The following is a 26,753-nucleotide window of genomic DNA, read 5'->3' on the forward strand; positions in this document are numbered from 1 at the left end:
CTCTGTGGCCTATTAAGGCATGGGAACCTGACAGTATTCGTAGCAGAAAACAGATCTGTACAGTTTTTGCTGTTTTTAAATGACCTACTGTATAGATTTCTCCTCTCTTATTTACAAATTCGTGCTGTAAATGGAAGAGAAACATTTCCCAATTACCAAACAAAAGCAATGAGTGATCAGAAAGAGAAATGAAGCCTTGATTGTGTTTCCCAAGATAGTAATTTCAGGCGGTGTTGGTCAACCACTGGCGAGAACTCAATTAATTTCTTCTGGGATTTAGCCACATGAATTGCCTGAAGTCCTCTGTTTTCTCTGAAGCCAAAGTCTTTTCAAGAAGTGGAAGGTAGCCCTCCAACATCTAATTGCCCAACAAAGCATTTAGAGAGATAGAGGAAAAAAGAGTCCACCTAAGAGAATATGTTAGTTTGTTGCTTTTAACTGCAAGATCTTTTGTACTTCCCCTTGTGTTATAATCAGTGGTGCTCAGCATAACCCAAGGAAGGCTCACCTGCCTTTACAAGATATCTACAAGTGGCATTTACAGTAATGTAAAACAAATTTAAGTGTCATGCCAAGATCACAGAAGAATAATGCAAAATCTCCAATTGCAAAATAAAAAATAAAAAATAAAAAATAAAGACCCACCAAAAAAACCAAGCAAAATCTAAAGGTTTTCTAACTTTATGGCAGTGTTCTTTTATGATCTTCCATTGAATTATTCAACAGGTCTATCACTACCTCAGGACCAAAAAACAGACCGTCAGGGAGGCAGCGGACTAAATCAAGAACTTTCTACATTCGACTACCATGGGCTTAAAAATCTGCATCAGCTTCAATAATGAAGCTTCTACCTGCAACTAAGAGTTAATGACTGACAGAAGGCAAAGTTTTGAAGACAGGTATATTCAAAAGCTTCCTCATCAAAATCCAGAGGGATGAAACCACCAGACAGAAATATTCCTCCTTCACTGGGAAGGAATATCAATTTAGCCATTCCCTTAATCCCTCACATTAAAGATTAAATTGACTCAAAGTATACTGCCCACAGCAACTGCAGATGTAATTCTCAGATTCCTGAACCAACCTCAGAGCTTGGCAATGGAATAGAGATTCATTATGATTAGGAAGTAAATACAGAAGTGAAGGGCAAGACTCACTATAGCTGCATCAATACTTAAAATAAATCCTACAGCAGGTAGTTCAACAAGCATTGCTGCTCTATTGAAAAGCAGCATTTCCCCAGTTCTATTTTGTAGTCCTATCTAAAATGATCCTGCGTTAATAGAGTCCAAGTTTTCTAGCAGTCTGCTGTAGGTTAATATCAAGAGGTCAGAGAGCTGGTTATTAAAGATGGCAAAAACCTCCTTAGGCCCAAAGTGAAAAGTCAGGCAGCATTTTAATATCCAAAAGTTGCAAGGATGCTGTTCCTTTTCTTGACACTGCTTTTCCTTTTCCTAACCTTCCTTATCCCATACAGTAGGCTTCATCATTCCCTTTTGATTTAGATGCTTTAAATAACTCTAGGAAGCAAGTCCTAAGGATATGTTTCCTGAGAAGGATAACGGACTGTACTCCAGACAGACTCAGTTTCCATTCATCCTCTTCACCAATTTTGCTTTCTTCCTAAGGCAACTTGTCATTTGCCTCAACTTCAGCATCAGTGTTCTTCCAAGATCCTTCACTCAGTACTGTCCCCTCTAACCTGTCTTATCATCTTCATTATTTCGTTTTCAATTTCCCATGCTTCCTCTCTCCCTTATCTCGGCCTTCCTTCACGTTCTTAAGGCATTACAGAAATTCCTTATAGGGAAACTAAAATAAAGCAATAGTTATGTCTGTCTTCCTCAGGAAGGCACCAGAATTGCAACTTAAGCTGAGATTTGAGAAAAGAGCTGAGAACTACTAAAGATACCAAAAATGAAAGGAGCCACTGACACGAGAAACGCAGACGCAAAGCCGTGCCTTATTTGTGGGACATCTAATTATAAGACCATGTTAAGGATCAGATACTAAGAGTCTGCTTTGTCGTGTACAACTATGAATAAGCACCTGGGGGACAACCAGCACATCGCTAGAGAAGTGCTCTGTAACCTGCTGCTGCCGGGGAGAATTGCTAACAGAAGGCACGGAGCCCACCATGGCAAAGCAGTCATGGACACAGTGACACAGTCACACAGGGCAGGAAGGAAAAGTATCCGATTATGTCATTGTATAACAACATATTGGTAACAGGGTAAATTAAAATTTTCATAATAATATTACAGCCAGTGTTTGACTCTGCAGCTATAAAACACTTCTAACAAAGAAGGTGTAAAATTGCCAATAGTTGGTTTTCTTCTGGAAAATTATGGTGTGGTTTTTCCCTCCATCTTTTAAAATAAGTCTAGTGCCAAACTATCACAAGCTAAATTCGTTTGGTTCTGCAGTTGCTCACCTAGCAATAAATTTTGTTTCTCACACAAACACCTTAGTGTGAAGCATGATTGTATTATTTTCCATCAGAAGCTAAACACACAGTGGTTTGTCTTTATGCATCTTCCTCCTTTCTTTGCCACTCCATGCCAAACCAACCAAAATCACTGTAAAGCACAGTGGTAAGACCCAAGATGAGAAGGCCCAGCTGCCATACCATCTTCAGAAGCAGCACTAGGATGTGCTCTTCACTTCCCACAGGCACAGGCAGGGGGGGAGTGATCTGGTGTTGACGTGGTCCACAGTTTCAAAACTACTAGCCACGTATTCCTTCTCCCTCCATGCCCCACACAAACGTAAGAACACAATGGTTTCCCTGCAATCCTCTCCTTGCTCTCCTGCAGCAAAGGTGGAGCGCAGGAAACTGCAGTACCTGCAGAATATAGCAAGTTTTTGGATTTCCTTTTCTTTCATAATGCAAAACAGGCCTTACTAATGCTCTAACGGTATTGTGGTACGGATATATTAGAAAAGCATCAACCTTCATTGCACATTAATGAGACTGGCAGCTAGAGCAGCATCACAAAAGCCCCTGGTACAGAGTAAATGGGAAAACCTGTGAGACTGTAGCTAGTCATCTTCTCTCCCCGTGTCTACGCATCTCAGCTTTGCAGATGGAGGGATCATGGCTCCACAAACAAACAGTGAAATCTTTCTGTGCTACTGCTGCAATTCATGGTATGATTCAAAACCTCCTGAAGACAATAGCTAGACTTGCAACCACTTCTGAGCCCTTTGGATCAGGACTTCACTTAGCCACCAGCTTCCATATACGTGGGGAAGTTTAGGTATGCTACGAATGGTGAGAAGTGATCTGAACATATGCAGGACTGTAACACTGTCATATGTATCCCACAGCGCATACCACACAGGGCTGTGCAGAGGCTGCCACGACTCCCTTACAATTCTCTTTCTCCCTCAGTAGTAACTTAACTCTGGGTTTATGCGGCAACCAGCCACTCCAGGCTTTTGCCTCTTTACTGTAGGGCACCCACCCTAATTCTGCCATCAACAGGCCCTTGGACCAAAACCACACATCTTATTGGTGTCTTGTTATGGAAAGCAGAGACATTGAGTGATGTTTGGGAAAAAAAAAAAAAAAAAAAAAAAAAAAAAAAGGCAGGCAGAAACACAGTTAGGTATGCAGTGGAAGGTAAGAACACAGAATGGAAGGACCGGCAGAGAACAGAGAAGACAAGAATAAATGAACAGACTGGGAACCACTGGGTTTAGGCAATTAGGTCTTGTGGAATGGGGAAAACTGCATTCCTTCACGAGACACACCAGGAAGACTCATGTAGAAAAGCTCACTTTCTCTCTACCTTTAGCAGAATAGAAATAAATTGCATCCCTTTTCCCACCATTTCTGGGGGAAAAAAAATTTGCATGGCAGTTTTATTTCAGAAAACGCTGAAATTATATGTTGGACTACTCATATCTGATCAGGCTAGAATGAGTAGGCATGAGGAGACTTTGTGAATTGGCGGAAGGATGTGTAGGCAGCCTCCTATACAACAACTGCATGGGTTAGAAAGTATTCGGCAGACAGTCTGGCTGTGACTCAACCCATTAAAGTTCTGAAAGGTCTCTGCAGGATGCCAGCAATCTTCCTGCCTGCATCACCAGCACTCGAAAACAGCACCTGCTCCTCCACTGTGACTTCTGAAAGCTTCAAAAGAAAAAGAACTCCCTCCTCAACCTCCCCAAAAGCAGCAACTCAAGTAGCTGCTGGGGAAGAAGTGTCTGCATCGCAGATGTGTGAATAACAGATTTTCCAGCTCAGCAGATGCAGCAGAAAGGGGATTTTCTACTACTGACCCTAAACCAGCTCCATTTTTAATTTTCAGGTAATCAAAATAACTCTTGGCACAACCAAAGTCCAAACATTGTTTTGATTTGAAACATTTTAATAACTTTAAAAAATTGTTTTAAATACAAGAACAGAAAATTTAGGACCACTAAACATCTTACACATCATTCACAAAAATGTAGTAGCAATGGATCTATTATAAAACATACAATTAATAAGCCCAACTTTTCAGCATGGATTTCAACACTGTTTTCCCACCCTGGTGACAATACTTTATACTGAAAATTTTACATTCAATATAGAATCACAGAATGGTTTAAGTTGGAAGGGACATTGAAGATATCTAGTTCCAACCCCCCTGCCATAGGCATGGACACCTCCCACTAGACCAGGTTGCTCAAAGCCCCATCCAGCCTGGCCTTAAACACCTCCAGGGATGGGGCCTCAACAGCTTCTCTGGGCAACCTGTTCCAGTGCCTTACCACCCTCAAAGTGAAAAATTTCTTCCTAATATCTAATCTAAATCTACCCTCTTCCAGTTTGAAGGCATTCCCCCTTGTCCTGTCACTACATGCCCTAGTAAAAAGTCCTTCACCAGCTCTCCTGTAGGCCCCTTTTAGGTACTGGACAAATATTTGCATGAAATAGATTAAATCAGTGGGAAAAGGGATAAACCTTCTCTTCTACAGATGAGGGACTTGAATTGTAGGCTACAGTAAAATTATCTCTTTCCATGGAACACTTGTTTTTATCTACACATATAAAGAACCTACTAGTCCAATAAATGGCAAAGAATTGGGCATAAACATGGGTAGCCACCTGGGCAGAATCCAAATAGGTGGATAGCCAACACTCAGACCCAGAGCTGCTAAGTTTATTTGCAGTTTCTGCCTGAAGCACCAATCATGTTCAAACAAAACAAGAAGACACAGTATGTGTCTTCTCAAGGCACAATCTCACCCCAAAGCAGCAGCAAGACCTGCTAGAATATGGCTGGTCATAAGCACAGAAGAAAAATATAGACAAGTCACTAGCTTGTCAATCACCAAAACCAAATTCATGAGAATGAGAAATCTGAACCGCACCAGAGACAATGTTGTGTAGGACTTCTTTATGACTCAGCTGACTAACTGTGAAATACAGTAACCTCTAAATAGAAGCCTACACTCCCTCCCCAGATGAAGGTTATCACTGTTGTTCGATGCCTGTGAGGAAAATGTAAAACAAGGGAATATTTCAATGGTAGTGCATGAGAAGCTAAGGTGTCATTGCTGTAAATTCAGTTTACCCAATGGCATCTGCTCTTTCCGCCTGGAAACACTGCAAAATTAGCCAAGATCCAAGATGAATCACAGTCCACTCACAACTGAAGCAGTAGCTTTGATTTTGATGCCTGCTATCAAGAACCCATGAATGAACATTGACTGCACGTATAGGGGTCAATTTACCAAACCTGTAAAACTAGTATTTCTATAGAAGCATCCCAGGCACAAACATGGCACACTTGAACACAGGAGAACAAGGATCAAATTCTCTTTTTGGGTCACAAATAAAAGGAGTGCTCCATTTGGCTTACTTTAGCTTGCACTTTACACCAAATTAAGTAAATATCATTATTTTACATCGGTATTAGCAATCACTTAAGTGCATGCATACAAAACCAAAATCAGTCAAATGAATACATACCTACAAACACATATGCATACAAAATATTGCAGTTTCACATATTTATACCTCTCCTCTCATTGTAACTTGAAAACAAAATGGATCTGAATAGTCTTGCACTACATATTCCCAAACAAACCCATGACAAAGCACCAGTAAAAGAAGATACTAATAGCAACAGTGGCATAATAGTATTTCCATAGAAAGGTTTTTCCTCAGACCCTTTTTACACTCAAAGTTTCTAAGGCACACTGCTACAAATTACCAGTAAAACGAAAAAAAAAAAAAAAAAAATCTCATGATGTCTGCACTGAATAAAGTCTGTTTTATATCGTAAGTTATAATTTTATTTTTAAAATTACTAGAATGTGAAGTTGAAGTAGTTTTGGAAAGGAGCAAATTGGAACTGGGGGGGAAACTTGTCTGCTCCAAAAGAACAAAAAAAAAAAAAACCCAACAGATTATCTGTCACAAAGCTTTATTCCAATCATTTTCTTCACAGTTAATTATACACTCTGACTGTCCTATAATTATGTAGCTTGGGAAGCTGCCAATTATTTCGTGTGGAAAATTTTAAAATTTCTTGCAGAGATTCAACATTACTTCCATCAATGCATTCCATATACTATGTCACCACCTTTTAAAAGCAAAGCCTTTGATGATAGTGATTGATTATTTAAGTGGAACATGAAAAAAATGCAGTGCATAGCAGTCCAGATAGCACGAGACAATTAATAGAGAAAGAAAAGCTAACTCAACAGGAACCTAATTCAATAGGAAACTTTTTTAAGAATCCAAGTGATAGCTAAGGACACCACACAATCAAAGAAAACATGGGGTTCCCCCCCAACAGCCTTTCTCTGGAGGACCCAGACGTATTGTACAGCAAACAAAAAAACAATATTCAAAACCAATTAACTCAAAGTCTAAATGAAGAAAAATAACACTGTGTTTATGTGAAGGAAGACAGCAAATAAAGAAAACATATTCTTGAAATTACAACAATAAGTATCCAACAGGAAAAAGGTGAATGAGAAATGGACTGTGGGGAAGTAGGTAAGAAAGAATCAAACAGGGGAAAAAAGTCTGGTTATTTTTGTTTTCTCCTTCACTGTGTGACACCCCATGTTTTCACCTTGAAATCCTTTCTGCTTTCAAGATGCACCTGCTCCACTGCCTTCATACATGTCCTTCAACACACTGCAATTTACTCTTCCTATGAGTACTTTTGTTTGGTACTGGTCTTTGAAGCCCAACTGCCACCCCGCCCCCCCGCCCCCCCCCCCGCAAAGGGCACTTCAGTTTCAGACATCCTTTCCACCTAAGCCGTTTATTATGCAAACTATTTCTAAACAGAATCACTTAGGAGAGGCAGAACAAGGAATGAAAAGGGAAAAGATTACTTATTACCTGTCTTCTCTTAACTTCTCCTTATGCATTTTTTTCAGTAATATGAGAAGATACCTTATTAAGGGCCATGCAGCTGGGGCATCCTAAGAAAGTGGCAGGTCAGACTACAGTGATTTGTGCTGCCCATTAACATGCAGCACTGCCAATATCCTCAGTGAAACCACCATGACTTCTCCTGATAGCATCTTTGCTTAATACACCACATTCTGTCAGGAGAAACTTCATATTTTCCAAATTCATTTCAAACCAACTCTGGTTGCCGGTCTCAATTTTTAATTACTGCACAGCACAGATATTATCTCATTTGGGGGCATAGGAATTAACCCATGGTGCAGTAATCAACTGTACTGCAAAGGGCTAAGTTGAAAATAATCTCTTCTAGGAACCAAAGTATTTCCTAGGATCAACGATGGAAAAAAAAAACAAAACACATATAAGAACTCCTGCCAAACAAGTTGTGCAGAAGTTGTGCAGTATGCAAGTATTATTTGTAGAGCTAACAATTTCTTGTGGAAACTTAGTGTTGACCGCAGAGACAATTTTTGTTAAGGCATAGGAGTAGAAATACATCTGAAAAAATAAGCAAGGCTGTACAAGTAGAGCAAACTGGTGTTGTGGGAGCTTTGGGAACCAAGGGCCATGAAGAAAAGGTAATGTTAAATTTGAAATAAGGAACTCCAAGTGAGGAGGAAACAGGCACGTCAGGGCCCACAGGAAACTACTGTACACCAGCTAGTAAGCCAAGGAGATGAAAAGATAGAAAGTAGGTGTCTTTTGTGATCAAAGACTAGCAACGCTGTAGGGGTTGCGCAACACCATTCATCTCAGAGGTGTTCAGCATGCTGTTAACATGACACGGGGGACCACCGCAGATGAGTGAGCTACCATGTCAGCAATACTAGTATATAAGCACTAAGTAGAACAACTCAGGAAAGATGGGTGGGCTGAGATACTCCCCAAGGTGCGTTAACAGTTCCCAAAGTAGCTCTGGGTAAGCAATTTAATCTGCACGTGCCTCTGTATGACATTTCTGGCATATGTGTATTTTTTCTCAAGTGGGAAATACATGAGGCCCCCATACAGTCTCCTAACAGGAACTGTAGAAGAATAAGAACAGGCATCTCAAAATAACAACAAAAATTCTCAGTAATGCCACAGCAAAAATACTGCATTACAGAAACAAAGCTGAGCCAGCAACAAAGTCCTTTCTAAAAAGTGGCTAATTACATGCTACACTAAACCCAATTTTTAAGACAGCATTTGCAACATGAAAACAAAAAATAAGAAAAAAAATTGAAAGGTGTCAATGAAAGCTCTATTTCAACAGAATTTCTGTCCTCTCTAAATTATTTCAGACTTCTTTAAAACACGACTGTCTCATTTGGGAGCACTGGCTACCCCTACTGAGTATATTCCCTAAACTTAGAATTTTCAAAAGAAGTCTATGAAGTAGCACGGCCCACATCTCACCAAATTTTAATGAGAAACAGTAACGAAAAACACAATTCTGCACAGTTTATCTAGAAAACACACTTGTTGCCCAGTATGTGAAATAACCCTTAATTTCAGGGGTTTATAGGGGTTGACAATTATTGCTGTATTGCATGCTACCACAGTGTCTTTTAACAGTTCTTGCTAGATTCGGACTGAGGAGAAAGATACACTTAAAAAGCAGATCTTACAATCTTGTGGTCTCCAATTGTGTCCATGGATCATCCTGGCCTGGATATTAGCAGGCTCTTTACAAACCCATTAGAGCTTTGACACTAATCTACTTTGAGCAAAAAGTAGATGATAAAGCATATTAAAAGTTCACTCTTCACTTTCCAGCAGAAATGATTGGTGTGTCTACCGTCTCCTTGCTATACACAACCTTCTTTAAGCAGGTCCGCACGTGCGATTTTTCATGGGGAGTTAAACCATCTCTACTATTTCAAGACGTTGACTTTCCAGACTATGCTCTACTCCCATCTGTGCTCGCTAGGTTTACGCTTGGCAAATATTTGATTTCAATCAAGGTCAGGGAAAGTTGTTCTATGCAGACGCAGGTGTTACTCAGCTGTATGTCTCTTCTTATAAGGATGCAACACATAACTTGCTTTAACTACCCCTGAAATAACAAACGTAGGAAGTAGAGTGGGTGGGGGCAGGAATGGGTTGTGCAAGTGAATCATGATGCTTTTTACCTATTTTTCTCCGAGCATTACCTCACCTATAGCAGTAGCTTTAGCGGGAGCATCTTAACTCTCAGGACACTGCCAACTCAGTCACTTATCAAGGCATTTGCTCATCAAAGCCTCCTTTCCTGACAGTTTTTGGTAGACTTAGAGCAGGGCAGAGAATTCTGCACAATTACTCATTTCTGAGCTTATGGACATCCATCATGCATCTGAAAAAGGCACAAGCTCATCTCCCTTCTCTTCGCAGGCCTAAGCAATAGGTAATATTTGCAAAAAGTAATTATCTATAATATTTGACTTGGCAATGACAGACTAGACAGCAGTACAGCTTTCTCCCAAAGCTTTAACAGACTTACGTCATGTTTTAGTGTTATGTGCTTTGTTAGAGTTTGTTGTTAATGATATCAGGATTCTGAACCTCCTCTTCAGTCAACTGTAAACAGGACACAATCACTGTGAACAGGCAACCGCACAGGTCTTAAAGAGCAGAAGTCTTACCCGTATATAAGCATCCTGGTGATGTTTAGCAAAGTACAGCATGTTGTCAAGGGCCAGCATTCCTGGAGGGGTCTGCGTAAAATCCATTGCTGGGTTTACATGATTCTGTAAAAAGATAACAAGATCACTCAATTAGCATCTTTACAAAAGCTATCAGCTCCCCACTGATGTGCACGCGTTAGCATGCTGTGTCAAAAAAGTCCAGCACTGGAGCTCTTTTTGCTGAGCAGAATACTCTTAACAAGGAAATAGTCCATGCCTCAAAGAACTTTAAAGCCAAATGCAAACGCTACCAGGTTGGCATATCAATCATTCCCTTCCCTTCTGTAGGAGCTTCCCACAGGCTGAATGCTTTCGAAGCAGAGATCCAAGTCTTCCATGGCAGATAGACTCCATGGTGGTACTACAGACTAAAAGTACTATTTACATGAAAATGTAGATATATATGCAAACAGCCACCAAAACACCTATTTATACAACTGCTGTGTAAAGATTTCAAATAAACCACAAAAAGGAGAAAAAAAAAAATACTAGATTCAAAAGCTATATTAAGTCTGTTGGATCTTGTGGACTCCTTAATGTAAAGGGCCTTAGTGTATAAAATGTATATAGTGTATAAAGTGTAAAAAATTTAACAGATTTGCCTTGTGGAATTCAGGTAAATTTTTTGTTATGTTCTGAATCTATGAATTTCTACTATGGAATTAATGAATGAACATACCAAATATAAGCAAAACTTGTTAGCTTCCACACGCACCTACAAATTTCAAATGTTCAGTTTCACACGCTACATGAAAAACTACATTTGCTCAAAATATTCATTAACCCAGTCCATTTTTTGATTGGATGGAATTAAACGTACATTTGAATTAGTTTCACGTAGCTCATGGTTTAGATATGAACATTTGCCTGGCTACAGACAGGCTTGAAAACACCACAGAAGCTGCTCAGAAAAACAAAGACCCAAGAGCATGTCTCCATCAAGACATGCCTATCGTCTGCTATGCTTTTTTATCAGTATCACCTCTGTAATGCCTCCAGCTCCACTCATCATTCTCACACAGAAAGATTTCCCTAGTTGCTCTGCGATGGCATTGCTTTTCTGCAAGACCCAGCTGACAGAGACTTTAAAAGTGCATTTACTACCAGAAAACTGACGGGCAAAAATCAGCACAGATTTCTTTTTCCATCAGTCTGTTTCTGCTGTGTGCTCAGGGTCTGATCCACCCACCTCACTGACAAAAGCACAGGTTTTACTACTTTTCCTCCTGTTGAGTCTGTCAGGCCATAAAGCAGTAGAAATGTGAGATTCCACGCTCTTGCCCGTCTTACCTTTAGATGTATGATACATTGGTTTTAGCCGGTCAATAATTCATAGTCACATGAAAGATTAGAAATATTAGAAAGCAAAAATTATACATTAAGACGGCTGGCTGCTGCAACTTTAAAAGTAGACAAAGACTTTGGGTTGAAGATGGCATGCACAACCTGTTCGTTTTACACCTCCACCTTAGGAGAACCGGTACACAAGCAAAACAATCATGGGCTCATCATTTTGCAACAGGGAATCAAGAGATGTCTGGAATCATAGATTTTATAGGGAAATATGCATGCAGTATATATTTCAGCAGGGTAGTAGTCTAGGGCAGGAAAATAAAGGCTGAGTTGTCTTTTCCAAAAACTCATCTTTTTACACTTTTCATCTGTTCCTCTGAATGACAAACAAAATCCCTTCATGGCTATTTCCCCAACTCAACCTTCCATCTTCCACATGCGATACACTTATCAGTCAGAACATTTGAAATCAGTACAAGACTGCTTCACGTACATCACAAGCCTAACAGACTTCAGCCTCTGGAAGGAGAAAACTTCCCTTCCTACAATTTTCAAGCATTCCAGAAGGTGCATTTCAAGAAAAGCTGAGTCTGGCACATACACAAATACGCACGCGCACGCGCACACACACACCCTGCCTCAAATCCAGCATGAATATCTTAGCAGGACCTTCTATGCATTTGAAACCACCTTCATTTTGGGAGTGAAGTACAAGTCCTGGGAACTCCGCTTGATACTTAGCCATGCCATGAGGTACGTTTCCTTTGGAAAGCTGTTGGGAAGCTGTCAATGAGGAACCATATAGCACCAGTTTTACAACGCTTTTTGCAAGCAGAACTTCAGCATAGGGCTGCATATACTCTCTTCAGTCCCATGTTATAGCACAAAGAGAGTATACTTGGATAAATACCTGGCAAGAAGAGAGAGGATCAAAACCCATTTACCTTTCTCCAGCTATTAAAATAATAGCACTCATTTCACAGGTATTTACGGAGCGTTAAAATAAAAGCAGGACACTGAAATAAAAAGGCTGACTTACTGTTGTCTGAATAGTTCTTTCCTTCACCCCATTCTACATCTCAAATTATATAGAAACATCAACAAAAAAATAGAGAGGGCATAAGAAATCTCACCACATTTAGTAAGGAAAACTCATTTTGTCTCTTACTGTGACTATTAATTCAATGTTCTATCAGAAAAGCCATCCCTCCACCACATACTACTTTTTCTCCAAGTCAAGCCTATAAACCCAGCTATTTTCAGTTGTTTATCTCAAAAGTTTCTGTCACTTTGGATCCCAGGATAACTAGGGCTTGATCTTCAGCTTTGTTAAGTCAAATAACTGGAGATGTGCCAGCTGATAATAGCTGAGGATACACAAGACAGTTCTGGCATGTGTGAGACAATACATTATCTTCAATTATTCTTCAAATTCAAAAAGAATACCAGCTGCTTTCTTCCCTTCCTTCTACCTCCCCTCCCCTAAAATAATCCCTTTCTTAAAATGTTGAATGTTTGTGGTTGAAATATTAACTTATTGAAAGTGGGCTTAAAAATGAGATAAAAAGATAAATTATCTAAAATGCTGTAGTGAATAATTCACAAGTATGCAAACACCCCCACCTACAATATAATTTATTAAATATACGGAACACAATGCTTCAGGCATTAGTTGCATCTGTTTAGTATAAACTCTGTTACATTTTTCTCCTTATAAAAAGCCAAGAGTAAGAAATACAAATGGAACAGATTTGTTACCTCCAATTTTTCAGATGATTTTTGATTTTTTCCACTAGACTGAGTAGTATCTACGCATCTTTCAGCTTCAGCATCTGAGTGGTATTTAACAGCTTATGCTCTTATACCATACATGCTAACACACCAAAAGCATCAAGAATTTGTTAGCCAGCTTAGTAGAGCACTGTGGAAATGAGAATTCATTCTTTTGGATAAGATGTAAACTCAAAAATCACATCTGCTTATGCCATTAAAAAAAAAAAAAAAAAAAAACAACCAAAAACAAAACAACAAACAAATCACCTGGTATGTTTCACAAGATTACAACTATTCTGGATAAATTCCAGTGCAGTAATAATATTCAGGCAACCTGGCATTCTCATGCAGTCCTAGCTGCGTAAAGCTTTCTTCTCTATCCTGAATGGCTCCAGGGCCATTTGGCTTCCAAGGCAATCTGTCTGAGGGATGTATAGATTTCAGTCATAAGAACGTGTCCTTGCACTGAGATGTCTAATCTCAGTAACGGTGTACTGTCTGTAGATACCTGCGAATGAAATAAGCACCACCTGTTCCTCATATTATTTTTAACAGCAGTGTCTTCCACGTGAATATGCTGAAGCACAGAAACCATTAATTTCCCTGCATTCCCAGCCTATTAAGGTACTGACTTGTTATTTTTGTCTTGACAGATATTGACAGCTTATCACAGATTTTGCATCGGTGCTACGTGGAGCTATGTAAATCAGTTGCCAAGTCATGCTAGTTTGTCCTGAAAGCTGCTTGCAGTAGGTACTAGACCCGGTAATAGCTGTTCTACACAGAAGAGCCAACTTCTGTGTTCCCAACCCCAAAGCAGCTCAGGTGAAATGCTATTCCGTCCGCCTCACTTCTGTAGGTTTGTATGACAAAACCACTATAGAAGTTCCCAGGGAGGAATTAGGACAGTAAAAGAATTGATGACAGAAGAACTTCAGAACTGGAGAGTCCAATTTAAATGGTGTCAATCTAAAACGAACCCTCTCAAAACTGGTCATATTTTTTTTCTACAGAAAAAGGAACAATCTGCCTACAAAGACAGTGCCAAGGACAGTAATAACTTTCTCCCATCTTCAATTACTTGCACTTATTCATCATCTTCTTTCTTTTAAATCCAAACCACGGTTCTGTGGGCTATGAAGGAAAGCAATCACCTGGTTCTACAACACCTACACAAAAATGTTCCCTGGGTCAAATGAGGAAATCACAGTAGTACGTCCATGGACGTTTGTTCACAAGAACTCAGGACCAGGAGGGTGGGAACTTTTTAAGCGATATTCACAGTGAATTTTGAATTGATAACCTTATGTTGGAAGTATCAACAAGGAAACCACCTCACCATTTACCCCTTCCCTAAATAATCCTGAAGTTTTACACGTAAAATATTCCCATCTGTTCATTTACACAAGAATTACAAATATGAAAAAATGCTACATTAAAAAAAGAAAAATTGTGAAGAGGTAGTCAGCTAAAATTCTTAATAAGGAGGTAATTTTGTCTTTTTATTTAACAACACTGTATTCAAAGAGATGACGATGCACACAACTTCCACCATCCAATTTAATGAGGTATAACTGTGACGTGGGAATTTTCAACCTCTATGTATTCAATGAAAGCAGGAACTAACAAACAGATTTGGTCTTCTCTTGATAACTATTTAAATATGCAAATGGGCATATTTTTTTCTTCCAAAGCCAATTTTTTAAATTTTCCAACAGAACTCTATGATAGAATGAAAACGTATCTGGAGGATCCCCGCATTAAACAAAGCAACAACAACAAAAAAAAAACAAACCACCAACCAAACCAAAAAAACCCACAAATCAAACAATAAAACCAGTCTACTTCAAGTCAGAAGTATCCAAAGCTCAGCAACTGCTGCATCTTTGAAAGAATATACAGAAAATCTTTTAAGATACTTTCTGTGCAAATCATCTAAATCACATCCCCACTACATATAGAGAACTCCAGTATATTTCTATTGGATATAATTTGCATAAAAACTTACAAATTAGGTTTGCATACAACGATGGAAGTCTTTCCTTTAACTAACATATTTCTAGCTTTTTCCCAGCTTTGTGTTTCAGCAAATATTGTCCATTTCTACCTGTTTAACTTTTTTATTTTTTTAGTACATATAAGTAGACCGCAAATGTTTTCCTCCAATAATAAAACTCACTCCAATCCACGCAACATGTTAATCAACCGCTTTTCTGTAACCAGTTTGACTTCACCCCTATAAAACTGACCTCAATAGCAAAGAAACCATAAGCACAATCTGCACATAATTTGTCCTATAAAAGGTTAAAAAAAAAAAAAAAAATCATAATTTGACTACTGCATTCCATTAATTCACTGAGGTACAATGTAATCTAATGTAAAGCACTACAGAACTCTAAATAATTCACCACCAGAAGTCTGTCCCAATCATGAATAGATGCTATGGTGGTCAAATTGAAAATCTGAACTGGTCGTGTAACTAAATCAGCTAAAATAATCAGATAAAACATAACAGGGCATGTCAAAAGACAAACACCACATTTTCAGCCATGAATAAATCACACGTTGTAAAGCAGACAGAAAGCTCTTGCATAATTCTTTGTATTTTATACATACTTATATTACAGCTTTAGAGTTACATGGAGCTAATGCTTTGGATTCCAAGATTTTAAGTCCTATGGACTGCCAATATTTGAAAAGCCTAAAAATTTGAAAGCCTAAAAGAATCTAAAATGAGTGCTATAACTTAGGGTGATCACATCTTGTCCAATGCGTAACAACTATGAACCACCTTTCAGGTTTTATTTTAGTCAACACGGACAGACTTTAAAACTGGATACATGTTTAGCAATCCACAGATCGTTCACTTCTTACTACCGAAGCAATGTTTTCTGGACAAATCAAGTTATCATGCAGTAACAGGTCATATACTCTCTCAGGGATATTTAAAATGAATCAATGGGACATGGTCATTTCAATTACATTTTCCAGCATGGGAATTTTCTACCAGATCCCAGTATCCACCAAGTTTACAGCATAACCAAATAAGCAAGCCAAACATCCACTCACAGATCTACCTAGACTGGGTCGAGAAACTAAAAGTCATACTAGTTTATTACTACTCCACACTTGAGATTATCTGTTCATTTAACAGCCACGTCAGCAGAACCTGTCAGATCTCCTGTCCCACACTTTTGGGCAAAGTTAGTCCGCTTTAGAGGAAACTGCTGCTGGATAAGGCATGAGCTAATCCAGACGGTTTTCGCTGCAGGGTATTAGGGACCGTTCCCAGGAGAATTTCTAGAGGCTCAAATGAAAGTGTGTGAGGCAGGTATCCCTACAGCCAGGGATCCCTACAGCTGTATCCCTACAGCTGGAGAGCAACCAAGAGCTACAGCTTTTCAGATACCTTCAGCTCTTCCAAAATCATGGTGGAAGTACATTACCCACGTCCTGGCCAGCAAGCGATTTTGGGGTTGTTTGAACTACAGCAGTCAATGATTACACCAGGATAAACTGGCATGGAGTACCCCCAACCTAAAAAGCAATAGTGTTATAAATATAGGCCTTTTTATGACCTTGGAAGGCGTGAGGAGATTGACTGGTTTAATTTTACCAGCGTCATTAAAGCAGTTTACCTTTTCTACATGGACAGGATCTAAGGCACAAATTCTCATCCTGCCCAGCAGGATAATTATCAAGCTAGCAAGAAGACAGTCATGTGAGAAAACAGTGTGAACAGTGCTAGCAGGAACAGTAAGCCAAAAAAACTAATCCATCTAAACTTGAATATTGTAAACAAACACAGATTAAATGTTTGCAACTAGATGGACATCAGACATGGCAGGATCAAAATCTACCTGAGTAACTTTATCTCTGTGAATCCTATCAGAGGTGTAAATTAGTTAGATTTAGTGTTCCTGAGTCTAATTTTGGCATGAGAAAAATCTTTTTTGAGTTCAGGTAAGCTTAATGTCTGTTGAGTAAGTTACGCTGTGACTTCCACTCATTATTTAAGCATAACAACTGGCTGACTGTTGGTATATTGGTATACAAGCATTAATGGTCCTGATAGATGGTTCAAAGACTACTTATTAAGGAGAAATTCAGAGCTCTTCAACAGGCATTTTGTATAAGAGTTAAGAAAGTGATACAAAATAGTTAACAAGTGTACATAAATACACACTTTAGTGTATAGCCAAAACACGCAAGTTGCATAGCTTATCAACAACAAAAAAGAATCTCTAGACCTTTTTATTAAGTAAAATGAAAGGTTCAAGACCAAGTTCTGCCAAATCTTGGGCTGCTTGAATCAGTCTTCTAAGCATAAGAATACTAGGAGAGAATCTTTTCGATTATTTTAGTTACACTTCAAGCAGTTTTATATAAACCTAACTTTTTTTGACATAACATTTGCCTCTGTAATAAAGGTGTTTTAGTTAACAAACCTAAAAGTTGTGGTTTCTTTTAAAGAAAAATTACTTACATTATAAGCAATCGAGGAAAATCAGGGTAAAAACAATCATTAGAATCTTCCCCAAGGATATGTATCTACAGGGAACCAACATGTGAAGCAGCCTACTTAACTGCTGCAGTCGGCTCTCCCATACATCTTCATCATCAGACTTGAGTGAAACTCTGAATGGGATCCTTCCAGCTGTAAGGACTATCAGCTCCGGTAAAGGATGTGATACTTACATACTATGGTAGGCACAGCACAACCACAGAATGAGAAGACTGGCAATCCATTTGTGCAGGGAATTATACTTCCCTTGGAACGTCATTAATAACAATGACTGCGGTGGCTGGGGACATCTCTGCATCCTTACAAGGCGCGTTGCTTTGAGAATGGGGAGCTTTGCAAGGAACCTACACCCAGTGCTGTGTATAACCAAAGGTAGGTTGGGATAGATCTTGCTCTCCTTTTGGGTATTTCTGTAGAAAGGTTTCACATTTTTCTTTTTCAAGCAAGCTAGATAAAATGGCTGTCACGTGCAAAAGGAAGGGGCCAGGCTGTGTTTAGTTCAAAGAAAGAGAAGGGAGAAGTCAGCCCTGTGTCTGAGAAAACTCCACTTCAAAATGACTCAGCCATGTGAACCTACTGGCTGCGATACAACAGCTGTCAAAATTTAAAACCAGGGAACTGAGCTGAAATGTCACCTGTGGCTAGGTGTACGGACTCACCATCCTAGGTTAAAAAAAGCCTGCTGCCACTACGGAGCTCTGCAGTTCACATACTGCCACTTCTTTTATTACCTGTGACCAGGTCAAGCTCCCAGTAACCACAGAGGACAAGCTGAAAACTAATCTACAGTAAAGGAACTGTCAACATCTATGATATTTTAGGTACCTCTGGACGTATGTCCCCACATACAAAATCTTCTCCCTGCTTGAGTACAAACAGCCAAGCTCTGCAGATGTCAGAGACGCGTTTGGAACAAAGTACCAATCCCTCTTAACACCTTTGAATCCATACTTCAGTCTTAAGTCAACAATAACCTATGCCCATCCTATAGTACACCCTCATCTGCCCTCAGTAGTGAGGTAATAAAAGACAAAAAAAATCACTGGATCCATTTATTAGGGATTTTCAGTTCACTTGACTTCCATTTTTTCTGTACCTCCCTCTACCGGAATATGAAGCTCTTGTGACTAGAGCTGTGCTCTGCAAAATGCAGATACGTTTTGCGTGTCTGGGCACTGTTCTGCTCTGCCTCCAGTTTCCTCCAGACAGACAGCAAAAAGAGGATGGAGCTGCACCAAAATGTAGGAAGATTTAAGAAAATTAACAAATTTTGGAAAGAATTCATACCAATGCCACTCATGTAGAGGCTGTGCAATAAGCTGACTACACTGAACAATCAAACCACTGAGAATTCAGATTCGAAGGTGTTTTTAATTTGGGGAAATAATTCAGTTATTCACAAATGAGTCACTCTTCTCCTTTTCTCCCCCTTGTCTTATATTTCATTCACAGGCCTAAGTTAATGAAATCACATATTCAAAGAGAATGTCTGTAATTCTTCATAACTGAAGAAAATCTAAGTACTTTGTATGCTATGCTATTTACTGTCCTCTAAATTTCACAACAGGCAAAAAAACAATATCAACATGAGCAATGAGAGGAGGGGGAACAGAGCGATATGTCCATTTAAGTAACATACATATCTGTTTGCCTGTATGCATACACTGGAAAATTGCACAGGCTTAAAAAAAAAAAAACAACACAACAGAAAACTATTTGCAGTAACTAACATTAAATTGAATTTACACTGTTTCACAAAACTACCATCGCTTCAATATCAAGCAAGGGTTTGTGTGGAATCAGCTATCCAAGTCAAGCCTTGTGAAGCAGGTGAAGCCCACACCACAAAAGAAAAGATGTCATTATGTCTGACCAGTTTTGGGGGGTCCCGTTTATTTTTTTTTTTTTTTGTATGCAAATTCTAAGGCATGTGCAGTACATAGCATCCAGATAAAGATATCCAAGATCTATCTCTAGAAGGGGTCAGAAAACAATTAGCAGTAAAAGAATTCTTCTGTTATTTTACACAGCCCTACTACGTTCAAATCTATGAAGCTTGCCTGCCCCCACGAGTTTGTAACTGGGATGCATATAGTCAATGAGCAGCAAACAAGAAAACAGTACAGTGAAATCATACATAGTATATTAAAAAAAAATAAATACCAGCAATGCAATATTCCCTTGCCCCTAATTTTAAACTAGCACATTTATATTTGTTAGTGGATTTTCTTCAAAAGAGGCATACTTTTCTAAATCACAAGGAGTTTAAGATTTTTATTTTACAATTTAATAATGAAAAATATTGGAAATGTATAAAAATAAAAACCCTTTTACCCTCCCTCTGCAAAATAATGTAACTTATCCTGTCATTAAGATACTTAAAGGATGATTCTTCCAAGCAATACTTACAATAACCACAAAATGATCAAATAAAGTATTAAAAAAATCAAAACACAAAGAAATTGAGATTATACAGTCAGTTCATTCGCACAGACACACAACCACAGATATTTCATTATTATTAGTTTTAACTTCATCCTTAAAGTGATACTGAAAGGGCAAAGGAGGTTGGTAGCCCATCAAAATGGGGCTTTTAATTTTTTTCTTTCTTTTTTTTAAAATCTGTTCTCTTCTGGAAGGACTAAAGCTAAGACGAATATAGCAGTATACAGTAAAAGGCTGGTTTATTCATTTTAACAATATGCAAATTGTTAAGATGCCCACAGCTCCTGACAGACAATCCTGATAAGTCATATGCAGCTGCATGGTAAACAAGAACAGCAGCTTTAACATATGGATTTTCTGGCCACAGCTGTTGGTCCCTATAATGATGCATCTGACCCAGGCACCTCCTTCTATGCAATTATTGGCTCAGATCAACAGTACCAAGTTTATATAAACTTAGTAGCTCCTCTAATACGCAGGTATCATGTACTGTACATGTCATAGGTCAGGTTTTCCTGGTTGCAACTGATCCATTTTTGTTAATAAAATAAAGTTTCTCAGGTTTTCTCCCAGCCATTTAAAACCTCATGCCTCCAAACAGCAGTAATTACCTTGCATCCCTCTTAGCACTCAGGAACAACAGACAACAGCCTGATTATGAAGAAAAAAATGCATTTTCTTTGTTTGGATTTACTGATCAATTCATGGGTTTCATCACTCATCTCATTTTTTGTCATGCTTCAGTAGTTGTTCCACACTGCATTCACACTTGGCTGAGAAGCTATGGAGTCACCTCACAGCATCGGTCTCTGAGGCCAGAGCAGACAGATCATCCCCCCTCCCTTGGGAGGATGCACCCCAAGCCATCCTCACCAGCTCTGCCCCACTCACGCGAAGGGCAACCAAGCTGTTCGCCTGCTTAAGCCCAGCAGGCACCTACCCATGCTTCCTTGCACTGCTCAAAGTAGTTCAGGGGCTCAACAGAAGAGATCTGCCCATCAAACACTGACCCTGGCGACCCCCCTCCTCTAAGTTATACCAGAGGAGATATCTCCCACAGCCACAAACTGACTCAAACGCCTCAGCAAATCTAGATGTCAGTGTGGAGAGCGGAGTTTCAGCATGAATTCTGCTAAGCTGCAAACCCCACCACGCAGTGCTTCGTTCTACCTGCGCAATCCTATTGCCACCACAGTCCCCTGTTTCCCCAACCCAGCACAAAATACACAGCATGACATGACACTGCAGAATGCTTCATTTACGGCAAAAGGTAACTTAAAACTATGAAACTACACTTATGGGAAAGAATGCAGTAGGTCACACACCCATGGGCTCCTAACAGCACCAAGCACGGGTTCGTTATGAGAGTAAGCTTGCGTGGCACCTCAATGATTTCTTTATTTCTGCCTCTCAGGTTTGAAAAGAGATTGATGCTTTGCCGCTGTTGCTTACATTTGCAGACCACGGCCCGAGCTCGCAATGAAGCATAAGTTTTTCTTATTAGATCTTCAACTACATTCACAGACTCTCACCTTTTACAGATTTGCAAAGACTGTTGAAAAAAAAATCCAAGCCAAAAAAAACCCAAAACACTCCACCACCTAAAAAATCCAGATTGCAAGAAAGCATCTGAAAAACACTCAGGCACAGGAACAAACTATTATTCCAGAGGGGAACAAATATGTCACCCATAAGTGCAAGACAGAAAAGAAATTCTACTTACAGTGTACTGTATAATTAACTGTAACATGCAAGCCAAATTAAGTAGCTTTTTATTACCCCCAGAGGTATCATTTAGCCTAAACATCAAACATCTGCTGGCCTTCAATGGAGAAATGGGAATTTACAGCCCAGAACATTATTTCTACTATTTCTAAGGCTGAAATGATTCTGTACACATGCGAGTGAGCTGTTGAACAACTTTTGTGAACAACCTACATCTGGTATGATGCTAGTGCCCTCTGCTGTGCAATATTACAAATCAGTTAGCACTTTTCTTTTAAAATGAGATTCAGGTGCACTCCAAAAATTATCAAGCTATAAAAACACAGCAAATCAAGGATTTCTATCTTCAGGTGAGTATTAAATAATCCTGATAGACATTCAGTATTACTGTAAAGAGAAGATCTAAGTATTCACTTCCAAAACCTTCTGGGATACTACCATCTGGAGCTGCGTGCTGTAAAATAATCTAAATTATTAAGGTAATAAAACATTCCTTTGTTTTATCAACAAGTGAAATGAAGACTTTTTTTTTTTTAAATAAGTAAACAAAAAAATCCCATTTTCAGACTGAGTTATCTCCATATACATGCAGGAAATTTAACTGTAAAATTAACAACTGAGCTTACTGTTTGCGGCTCCTCCAAATGCCAGTATAGACTAGCAAAACCCTTAGTTACATCTTTAGTATCATCAACAGTTCTGTTTTTCTTTTCTTGTACTTGTGGTTGCTCTGCTAGAGATCTATCAAGTAGCAATGTTCACAGAAACATGAGGGAAGCAAGGTGGCAAAAGCAAATGGAAACTTGAGAAAGACGTTTAAATGACAAGTAAAACTGATTGTGCCATGTGCAGTTCACGTTGTCTGACACTTCCCATTTTTAGACTTTCTTTCGCTTCTGATATTTTACAACTGTTTTAAGAGTCAGGACAGAACGCCTAGCATCTCCTTTAGGTTCAAATGCCGTAGGAAGTTTTAGCAAATTATTTGCTCATTTTTAGGAATGCTTTATTAAGCACTGTATTGCTCTTATTAAATCAATTTTTACACAACTATTTTGTCAAGAAACCCCAGCGCACTCATGCTATGGAAGAAAAACTTCTAGGTTAGTAAAAGACGTGAAATTTCTATGGAGCGTAGGCTACATTTGGCCACATTACAAAAACTCAGGATGAACTGAATTAAACAAGTCTCTCTCGAGCACGCACAGTTTTTTCTGAAGGCGCTGCCTGTCCTGCTTGTTCCCTGGCTCCATCTTCAAGGCTTAGAGAAAAAGTAAACCGGGAGTGGAGCGGAAAGAGAAGTAAAGTAGAAGGGCACACAGCAACAGCGACGAAGGGCCAAAGTCAGGTGTTTGAGAGAGGGAAGGCTTAAGAGGAAGAAGGAGAGACAGAGTGGAAGGGCAGAAACCAAGATAGACGGGAAGGAGGACTGTAATTATCAGCCTGGGGGCGAACAAGAGAGAAAGACAGAAATGCAGAGCAAAGTGCAAAGGAGGAAAAAGCAGAGGCAGATAGAAGAAATATTGCGCGTGCATGCAATTCAATGTGACAAAGAGGGAAGGGAATGAATTAAGGCTTTAAAGACTTACTTCTGCCTTTTCCTAAAAGCATTCAACTTTGCTGCTCTTCCAGTGCAAGGTGGCGCTGCAGTTGCGATGCAGACAATATTAATGAAATACACAAGCATTTCAAACATTGACATCAGTTTAGATGTTTTCATTGGTTTAAGATCAACATTACATGAGGTCCTGGGCTGTTATTCCCAGGGACTAGATCTTGTTCATGTCATATTCCTATACACAGCAATAGGATTAATGAAGATAAATGTTACTCTCTGAAAACAGGAATGACAGAAATGGTCCCCAAATTCTGTTTTGTGTCAAGTACTTCCAAGTAAATGTTTAAGAAAGCAAATACAGTTATATGAATCTCTATGTCTTTTTCATTAAAAGGTGATCAAATACTGCAAGTATCAGTCTCTATACAACTGCAACTCTCATAACACCTAGAAATATATATACACCGTTAGCCTTCACCTTCCAAAACTTACCCTGAAGCAATAAATCAGCAATAGCTTGTTTCTAAGACACCTGCCAAAAAAACTTCAGCTTCAAAACTGAACAACAGAACGCAGAGTGAAGCTTGCAAACCATGAAGAAGAGCAACCTCTAGTGGTCATGAGGGTAAAAATGAGAGAATAAATGCTGCACACGTTCCTGTCTTACCCCATGGTTCAATATTAAACAGAATTTCAGTGCCAAAGGGCAGTCCATGGTCATAACATTTGAAAATTTAATTCTGTTAAATAAAAGGACACTCAAATCTACAAACTATGTACTACAATGAAAGGTGAAGAGTCTCCTTTATGGTGGAGTGCCCTTAGACATGGTTTCTGCTCTGCTGCATGGTGCTTAATTATTAGCTATCATTAATTAATGACAAAGGTTTTTATTTTAGAGTGGGCCATTGTTACATATAGAAATATGTCAACTAAATTGAGGGTCAAGCACTTCTTTCTTGAGGCAAAGCAGCCTCAGCCACTGCATATCTGAATAGGTCAGCAAAAGGAAATCTTTTCAAACTTTTTTTTTTTTCCAGCAACAAATGATTTCACAAGTTTTGAAATAGTAGATAGGGAAAGAGAGGGTTGTGGGAGTAGAGGGTGGAGGAGGATGGAAAACTACAAATCGTTTTCGGTAGTACAGACAACCTGTCATTTATGCTGTTCTATCATTAAGCCAATGACTAAATCACATCAATTTAAAATTCAAAAAAAGGATCAGATCTAGATTGGCACACAGACAACAATATCATTCTAAAAATGTTCTTCTGCCACTGCAAAAGCCAATAAGAGAATCTGAATGTAAAAATCATTACTTTTATTATAGTTGAAAAGTACCCTCAAAGGATAAACCATGCAACACTTCCCATCACTGCAGGATGTCACCAACAGAAGGAAACATCAGAGAGCTGTGAATAGAACTGCTGAAAATGGCCATTCAAAACCTTTTAGATGAGCTCTCCAGCATTTTACACCAGTGCCAGATTTTAGTCCCCAAATCACAAAACTTCAGCTTCCTGTTCTGGGCTTTCCCACTCCTGCAACTGATAATAAGATTTTAAGACTTCACACACTCAGGCTTTCCATTTTTAGGAAGAAAAAGGATGACCATCCTCAGATTTTCAACAAGAACAGCTAAGTAAATGCATCACAGGGGGTCAGTTTCTCTCCATCTCACTCTCACCCTCCCTTCTAGGAAAGTTTTATCCTCCCTAGCCAGGCAGACTGCTACCATTAATCCAGATGACCAGGTGGAACAAAGGACCTTCAGAGATCTAGCTGACATCAGTAATTCCAGAGAATTTAAGGACTATTAGTACTCCTGCAGGGCATGGCATCTCAACCCCACTCCAGTCTTGCTCAATTTTTCCTTTTTAGAGCCCATCTCAATCTACTGCTGAATTGACTACCACTAATCCACACTACGCAAATTACCTAGATTTGTGCACTGCCCTTTCACTGTGTGATTTCACTGTGACTCTTTACTTCTATCAGTCAGTAATAAAGGATGAATGACTTTCGCTCAGCTAATTATTACCTTTCTATCGACAGAAATGTGAATTTTAGTACACACACACCATCCCCAGTAAACCCAAGCCTCAAATCTGGGGCTGTATGATTTATCATTAATATTAGGTTACAGTAAATCAAGAGTTTAAGTTAAATTCTTCAAAACTGGGATGCAACTATTTCACAGCCCAAAATAATAAGCAAAAAGTAACACCATGTCTTCAGAAACAAATTTAACCTAACTATGGTTGAGTTATTCAAGTCAGAATCCTCCCCTTTATGTTAAAAAAATGAAAAGGAAAGCATTCTGTCTACAGGTCAGTGAGACGCAGGGCTCATAGTGCTGATTATTATTACAGTTGCCCAACACTTCCCACTATGAGATCCTGTTCTCAGTTGTTAATAGCTTGGACAGCACTTATCACAGCAACTGAAATTTTCCACGCTGAGGCAAATATTAATCTTTGGAACACGTAGCTAAACACAGTCTGAAAATAAAACAGAGGAAAAATGCAGTTTGGGTCTGTCTTTAGAATGTCCTGACAACTTCCCATGCAAAGGCTGGAAAAGAGAGCCAGCTGACTGAGCAGGCTTTATACTGATGGAGGAACAAACAGGGTGGGAAGAGGAGGTGAAGAGAGGCAAAACCTAGAGCAGAACCACATCACAAAGAGGGAGTGGGGATGGAAAAAGAGGAAATTCAGGGAGATTAAATGAATGACATAATGGGGACTGGCGATCAGACATGCTGGAACGAGACAGATCCAGCCTGAGATCAAAATGGAACAAAGAGGCCATGGGCAGTGGGAAATAAAACCAAAGACTAGGGAAAGAAATGGAGAGAGAAAGGCCAGAGGAGATAAGGAATCAAAAAGAAAAGTGAGATAGCACTGCAAGGAGACTGCAATAGAATACAGAAAAGGGGGAGCCTCTGATCTACGATGGCTCAGGGAATGAGCCCAGAAGCCACGTAAAGACAGAGTTAGCAAAACACAGAAAGAAGGTGTAGTGCATTAATGTTGGCAAGCAGCCACACACCCACCCAGCTGCTCACCCACACCCTTCCTCAACAGAACATGGGGAGAAAGGAGATGAAAAAGCTCATGGGTTGAGAGAGGGACAGACAGGGAGGCTGCTTACCAGCTACCATCATGGGCAAAAGTCTTGACTTGGGGAAAACCAGTTTAATTAATTGCCAGTTATAATAGACTTGGGTAATGAAAAACACACATTAAAACAACACCTTCTCCCCTCCTTTTCCAAAGCTTAACTTTACTTCTTTATTCCTAAATCCTGGGGCAGGAGTGGGGACACAGATGAGGCATAACACGAAAACGAGCTGGG

At 39.3% G+C, this 26,753-nt stretch overlaps 1 protein-coding gene across 1 annotated transcript in view; it reads right to left on the reverse strand.

The window, feature by feature from the left end:
- The window catches only part of ELMO1 (engulfment and cell motility 1), a 310,350-nt gene that overhangs the window by 159,071 nt on the left and 124,526 nt on the right, over nucleotides 1-26,753 (reverse strand). Inside the window, exon 14 of the mRNA XM_082479784.1 lies at nucleotides 10,036-10,140. Coding sequence (XP_082335910.1) covers nucleotides 10,036-10,140 — 105 coding nt within the window. The remainder of the gene's footprint in view (nucleotides 1-10,035; nucleotides 10,141-26,753) is intronic.

Source organism: Vanellus vanellus (assembly GCF_965231255.1).
Source record: "Vanellus vanellus genome assembly, chromosome: 2".
Taxonomy (NCBI): Eukaryota; Metazoa; Chordata; class Aves; order Charadriiformes; family Charadriidae; genus Vanellus; species Vanellus vanellus.